The sequence below is a fragment of the Momordica charantia genome (assembly GCF_013281855.1).
Source record: "Momordica charantia cultivar OHB3-1 chromosome 1 unlocalized genomic scaffold, Mcharantia_2.0 BLBB01000001.1, whole genome shotgun sequence".
NCBI classification, from domain to species: domain Eukaryota; kingdom Viridiplantae; phylum Streptophyta; class Magnoliopsida; order Cucurbitales; family Cucurbitaceae; genus Momordica; species Momordica charantia.
Genome location: NW_028275157.1, coordinates 1,302,121 through 1,309,768, shown reverse-complemented (window position 1 = coordinate 1,309,768; position 7,648 = coordinate 1,302,121). Strand labels below are relative to the sequence as shown.

General features: G+C 32.6%; 1 protein-coding gene across 1 annotated transcript; it reads left to right on the top strand.

Annotated features, from left to right (window-relative positions):
• The first annotated feature begins 2,298 nt into the window (after window positions 1–2,298).
• On the top strand, window positions 2,299–5,421 carry LOC111017799 (cation/H(+) antiporter 15-like). The gene is given in 4 exon segments (XM_022293672.2): window positions 2,299–2,890; window positions 2,970–3,938; window positions 4,031–5,136; window positions 5,138–5,421. Coding segments are annotated over 4 exon segments (2,382 nt in total). The 5' UTR covers window positions 2,299–2,647; the 3' UTR covers window positions 5,202–5,421.
• Window positions 5,422–7,648: the final 2,227 nt, after the last annotated feature.

Here is a 7,648-nt window from a genome sequence, read left to right as displayed (position 1 = left end):
AATAAGTACGAAAAAACATGAACATAATTTATACCCATATATAGAAATAGCTAAACTGTAAATTCATTCATACCCATATTTCCTTCAATGTATAAATAAACTGTGATTTTCTTCTCCTTTCAATATTGACGTCAATCAATACGTGCTTCCCGTTAATATCTTATGTTAAAGGATAAATAACACAAAAGAAAAAATACTAGTTAGACATTTGGACCTCGAACATAGAAGAAATAGCTAAACTGTAATCATAAAATTGATTTCTTTAAAACAAAAACACAATAAAAGAATGTGAACTGCAATAGTTTTTCAAACAATATGGGTATTAAAGCAACTCTACCAATGTGAAATATTGAAGCAATAAAAAAAAAAACTAAAACCCAAAGAATGGGTATAAAGAAGAATCGTAGCAATAGAGAGTGAATGGACGAACAGGTATGAATGAGGAGTAGCAGAAATCAGTAGAAATGGGGATCATGAGAAGACGTGCCAACAATAATTAAGATTTGGATTTTTTCTAATTAATAATATTGGTAAATAAAGAAAATCAATCTTTTTGAAGGATTTGAAGGAGTGAATTAAGGAATTTGAATTGAAAATTAATATGGGCCACAATAATTAAACGATTGTGATATTAATTTATGGAATTAAATCTTTTATATTTCAAAAAAGCAAATAACTATAATAAATGTAAATGCAATAAATAGGGGTACATTCGGAATTAAAATAAAATCATACCTGAAATCTAAAAGTGTAAATTTAAAAAATTTAGACATTTATCTAAATAAATTTCTAAAATAGTCCTCCGATGATATTATCTCTTAAAAAACTACCATATTTTGAAAACTACTTTTGTAAACTTTTTTTTCTCCATAAAATTTAAAATTTAAAAAGTATGTTGCTTATAATTAATTATCAATAACTATTAAAATACGTTAATTTAATTTAAACCATAAAATGTAATATGAACCCTTGTATCTTGCATAAATTAATTAATTCAATAATTATAACCCTTAAGTATATTCAATTTTATAATGTCAAGAGTTTTGGAATTTTAAAAATATTAGACGCTTTTCCATTCCTGCAACTCTAAAATTACTTTATATATATATATACACACACATACTATTATTAGTTATTCATGCAACAATTTGGACCATATGTTTTCTATTTCCTATCAATATTTTCACTGTCAGTCCAACTGCATGCTACCAACAATAATAAGTTCACCATCGTCATAAAGATCAACTACAATTACAATTTGCTTAAGTTACGTGGTTCCAGCACCCATTAAATGTATGTTCTTATCTTTTCACTTTTGCATATCCACATTGTTGAACATGCGGAAGTTTACGTGGAAGTATATTAGATTGAGTTGAAAGCAGCTCAAGAAGCAATATAAGATGATAAGTAATCAAAGTTAGGAGAAGTAGACTCTATTAGGAAAATGCATTGCTTCGTAAAGAAGATGAAGAAAAAAGAAAGCAATAGTTAAAAGATAATTTTTTTCCCTGTTTTTTGTTTTTTGTTTTACAATGGGTTGAAAGAAAAATAAAGAAAAACATATCATGATTTTTTTTTTTTTTTGACTTAAAAGATATATCATGATTGGTTTTTCTTTTCATTGGGAAATTATTGTCCATGCAAACAGGAAAAAAAAAAATTCTTACCTTTTTATTTATTTATTTATTTTTAACTAAGTATGATTTATCAATAAATACAAAAAAGATTTTCATTTTTTAGATATGAAATAGAGATTTATTTTTGTATTTATTTCTTCTTCTTTCCTTAAAAATATTGCTTTAAAGAAAAGAATTCATATTTTTCAATTTCTTTGAGTCCAATCATTTCAATTTGTGGTGTTTTTGGAGGATGGGGTCGGCGGAGGATGATGCTAAAATCAAATCTACTATTTTCTAATTCACATAATATGATCAACCTATGAGAGAATATAAAATTTTGAAAGATATCTTCTATATACTAAAATAAAAACTAAAAATCAAAGCGAGCATAACACTGTGGTAATTAATCTCCCACCCCACATGTTGTACTAAAAAAATAAATAAAAACTAAAAATACCACGTGTTATCAATTTCTTTTCCTCGAGATATTACAATATAATAATATTAATTAAGTAAAAATAGTGCTCTAAAATTTCTATACATTTATTGTTGGTTGTATTTTTGTTGTCAAATGGTAAATTTTTTTAAAAAAATAAATACAACATAAATTATTAACAAATAATTCTCAACTCAGAACATTTTAAAATAAAGCTGGAGCGTCTAATATTGAAGATTGGGGGATTTGGTCCAATACAATACAAGCTGGGTTTCTTCCAAATTTGAATTGATTTCCGTTCATCTTCCAAGTTAAGCATAATCACTCAATTTAGTATTTACAAAAGGGTTTAAAAGAAAACAATCCCCAATTCCCATTTCCATTCCATTCCCAATCCTTCCTTGATTTCAGCACTTTCCATTCCGTTTTTCTTCCATTTCTCTTTTGTCCCTTTTGATTTTTGAGTTCTGAGAGTGGTTCCATTACATTTTTCTTCCGTTTCTCCATCGCCCCTTTTGATTTCTTCTGTGTCGGAAGGATCTTTTCAGTTTTCACTCAATTTTTCCAACTTGAAAAACTGAGTTTTGTTGCAATGGAACCAGACGAAATTGCTACCTACATCGGCGGTGAATTTGGGCAGTCACTCGAGAACTTGACCACCAACTGCATATATGGTGACCGAATTCGCTCCCATGGGGTTTTCGGCGGATCAAACCCTTTTGAGTATTCTGTACCTTCTCTTCTAATTCAGTTGGTTATTTCTGGAGGGGTCATTATGTTGTTTTCTAAGCTTCTCAAACCCCTCGGCCAACCCCTCATCGTCTCTCAAATCTTGGTAACTCTTTCTATCTCACTCTCTTCTCTTGATTACTTGCAATGATTTCTATTCCTGTTGTTGAATTTGCTTTTTTCAGGGAGGCTTAGTTCTAGGTTCTTCGGTTCTGGGCCAGTTCGAGAGATTCAGAGAAACCTTTTTCCCCATGAGGGGATTCATATTACTTGACATAGTAGCTTCAATGGGATATACATTTTACTTCTTTCTCATTGGGGTGCAAATAGATCCTTCCATAGTAAAGAAGATTGACAAGAGGGCATTTGTTATTGGGTCCTGTACTGTGGCTTTACCTTTGGTTCTTAACACCATTTGCATTATAGACTCTCAAATCCCAAAAACCATTTCCACTGTTGCTGCAATAGAGTCCTTTATCGACTTTCCCACGATTGCTTGCTTTCTTTCCGAGCTTCATAGAATGAACTCTGAGTTGGGTAGAATCGCTTTGGCATCTTCTATGGCTTCTGCTTTCTACGGCTATTGCATTATGTTTCTAGGAGATATCTTGAATGCACCCAATGTTCAAAGATATGAGATGTTCTCAATATTTTTTTCTTCTGTCATTCTCATATTCATCATCATTTACGTGTTTCGTCCTGCCATTCTTCGGATGATGCATCCGGCCGGGCAGTCATTGACGGAGGGCTATGTGATTACCTTGCTTTTAGGGGTATTGGTGACTAGCTTCTATTGCCAGGCCACTGGTTTGCATGTACACTTTGGTTCCCTTGCACTTGGGATTGCAATACCTCCGGGGCCTCCCATTGGATCAACATTGGTAGAAAGGCTTAATCTCATCACCTCATGGGTTTTCATGCCAATCTTCTTTGTCAAAATAGGCTGGTTTATCAATATCTTTATCATTAAACTCAAAAATTTCATAGTGTTGTCGTGCACTATCGTTGTTGTTGCGTTGGGAAAGTTTTTAGGCACCTTTATGATTTCAATGTACTTCAAACTATGTGTGCGAGATGCCGTATTGCTCGGCCTTATTGTGAATAGTCAAGGAGCTATGGAGCTTGGTTTGTTTTATTCGAGGAAGAAAGAAAAGGTAGGAACAAGCCTTCATCGTTGATCATCATTATCATCTAATTGCATTGGATCAATATATTCACTGACATTTTGTTCTCTAAATCTGTGCAGGTATTTGATAACGAAACATTTTCAGTTATGTGCATATGCATGGTGATTTTGGTTGCAGTTATCACTCCCATAATGAGATATCTCAATGATCATTCAAGTACGTATGTAGTTTACAACGAAAGAACGATGATGCACTCGAGATCAAATTCTGATCTTCATTTATTAGTTTGCATTCATGACCAAGACGATGTTCCTAATGCCATTAAACTTCTCGAGGCCTTGAATCCAACGAGACAAAGCCATCTTGTTGTTTACATGCTTCATCTGGTTGAGCTTCTTGGCCGTGCTAACCCACAATTCATTGCCCACAAGCGTACGAAGGTAGGTACTTCAAGGTCTTGCCCTTCTGAGCATATCGTTAATGCCTTCAAATACTTTGGACAGAGCAACCGTGACATAGTTGAAATTTATCCCTTCACTGTTATATCTCGTGTTGCGACTATGCACCACGACGTTTGTTCGCTCGCATTTGACAAAGAGACTTCTTTGGTTCTTGTTCCTTTTCACAAGAGATTTCATTCCAATGGTGTGTTGTCATTGTGCAAAAGTAAAATGAGAACAGTTAACAATCACATCCTTGACAAGGCACCCTGCTCTATCGCCCTTGTTGTTGACCGCGGACTCTTGAAAATCTCAAGCTCTATCACAACAAACTTGCATTATTTTCACATAGTCGTGGTCTTCATAGGTGGACCAGACGACCGAGAGACAATGTTCATTGGGGCAAGAATGGCTGGACACCCCAATATCAACTTGACAATGATCCGTCTAGTGGAGGATGGAAATGTCCCGTGCTATAACTTAGAAGAGAGGAGGCTTGACGATGAGGCAGTGAGCAAGTTTCGACAAACTATGGTAGGCAACTACAGAGTAATGTACATAGAAGAGGTGGTTACGAACGGCACTGGAACGGTCTCTATACTCCGTTCGATGGAGAACAATTTCGACCTTGTAATGGTAGGAAGACGCCATTGCCTAAGTTCACCTCTAGTTCAAGGGTTGATACTTTGGAACGAAGATACAGAACTTGGGGCAATTGGGGAGGTGTTGGCCTCTTCAAATTTCATGGGCAATGCCTTAATCTTGGTTGTGCAACAACACACAAAAGATTGATGAAGATCAAGAAAATCACCTGGAACCTAGGTTTCCCATTGACAAGTATTTAGTATAGGATGAGGGAGAAAACATTTACTTCAATAGCAGATCATTCAAAAGTTTTGATTGTTGCAAAATTTACTTACTCCAATGATACAAAGTTGGAGAAGTCATTTTTGCTCTCTCACACTTTTTTTTTTTCTTTGAGCTTCGACAATGTACATTTTCACTCAAGCCATGTGTAAACCAAACAACACCCTTTAGAGCTAGTCAATTTCTCTTCCAATTTTACTCAATTTTGTGTTTGGTTAATATATATTGATATTTATTTTTATTTATGTTTGTTCATAACAATGACTTAAGTCTAATTTTAATTGTGTTTTTTAGTTTAGAATGAAAAGTTGATATCCTTAAAAAAAAAAAAAACACTAGAAAATTGGCATTAGTATTATGTTAACTAATTAGAAAAAGTTCACATCCCATCATGTAAAAGGTATGATGATGCTATTACGCCATTATATTATGACATAATGAGTTGTCAAGTAAATTTTTGTATGGTGTCACATTTTTTTTTGTTTGTTTTCAAGTAACAATTGAGTTCGAGAGTTGCAATGACGAGAGATTGAACCGTCAAAGTAAATGATAGTAACATGTATCTTTATCTAGCTGAACTATGCTCGAATTGACTTATTCTTCTTTTTTTTTTTTTAATTCTTTGTTTTCCTGAAGCAACTAAGACAATCACTTTTCAAGGCATGTTTACTCTTCACATTAGTGATTGTCTAACGATTATTGGTACCAAGTTTGTCGTTCATTTTTAAAAGCTATTTTTGCGACAATTCTATTTACAACTCTACCATCGTTTATGTTTTCATTACTCATTTCAATGACAAAATTTTTCAAGAGCACACTTTGGATTAATTTTATACTTTAAGAGTATAAGTGAAACAATTTAAACGATATGGGTGTAATTAAAACTTATCTAATTCAAGGGTATTATAAAAATAACTCAGCCTAAAAATTTGAATTATAATTTTGCTGGAAAACATTTTTGTAATTATATTTTAGGGCAAATATTTGTTAAAATGAGTAAATATTTGTTTGGCTTACTTGGCTTTCCTATTTTTCTCTCTTTTTGTCCTCAAAGATTGCTAACAATGTGTATTGCCACCCTCTCTTCCCCCTCTCTTCCTCACTGTATAACTCCCCCTCCTTTCTTTTTTCTCTCTCATTTCCTCCGATCCCGTCATTTTTCCTCCTCCAACGAAAACCCACCGCGCCGAGTGTCGCCACTCTTCTTGGTTGTCGAAGATCGTCGTTGTCTCACCTATGCGTCATCAAGAAATTGCTACTGCCATCCCCACATGTTTGTTTCTTAAGAACAGTAGTTGTTAAGTAAGAGGATTCCTTGAGAATTGAAGTCACTAAAAGCCACTAGAGTGCACAATGGGGCAAAAGTGTGGCCACAAAATCATTACCTTATCGAATACCAATACATGACCGCTAGATCATTACCTTATCCAAAGCTAATATGATACAGCTAATAGTAGGCGTCTCTATCTGTCACTTCCTTTTAAAAAATAGCCAAATGGTTTTTGTGAATAAAAAATGTGTATTTGTATTTTTCCAGCTGTTTCACAGGTTTGTTTGTTTTTTACCATTTTACCCTTTCTATTTTTTTTATTATTTTCAAACTCAAAATACTACTTTTCCTCTTAGGTTCTCAATTTTTCCTTCTCACTTTCAAATATATATTTGAATATATATACGTGTATAAACAGAATTTGCAGAGGCGTAATGTGAAATGCTTTATTTTTTTTTATTAATTGTGTCACAAAAATAGAACTTATCGGTTCACCGTATTTGTTCATTTATCTGTTCACTTTATTTGATCTGTTCACTATTTTTATTCATCTGCTCATCATATTTGTTATTTGCTCATCGTATTTGTTCATGTGGTCACGATATTTGTTCATGTGGTCCACGTATATGTTCATGTATTCACCATATTAGTTCTTTGTTCCACGTTCTTAGTATTTATATTTCTAATTATACTTTATTTATTATATACTTTTTTAATATTTATGTGTATCATTTTCAATAATGATTTTATTGTTTAAATTTGTCTTTTTTTACAACTTTTGATAATGGTTCTCTTATTTAAATTTTGTTAATAGATTTTAATTTAATGAATATTTTTTTATTTAGATATTTTAAAATAAAAGAATTTGAAGTGGCCACTAATCATGTTGAAGGTGTGATTGGTAACCCAATTAGAAGAAAGGTAAATTAGTCTATGCATATCAGATTGAGTTCAAAAGTCCTTTGTGTATAGGGAAGGTGTTGCCTTGATGTGTAGGGAAGGTGTTAGAACCCTACAACACCCATGAAAACAATTACCATTATTTTATTTTTTTATTATCCAATTTATTAAATTATTAAAGATCCACAAAGATTTATTTTATTTTATTTTAAATGTCTCATGTTTATTAATACACATTTTAGAAATAAAACATGAATTAA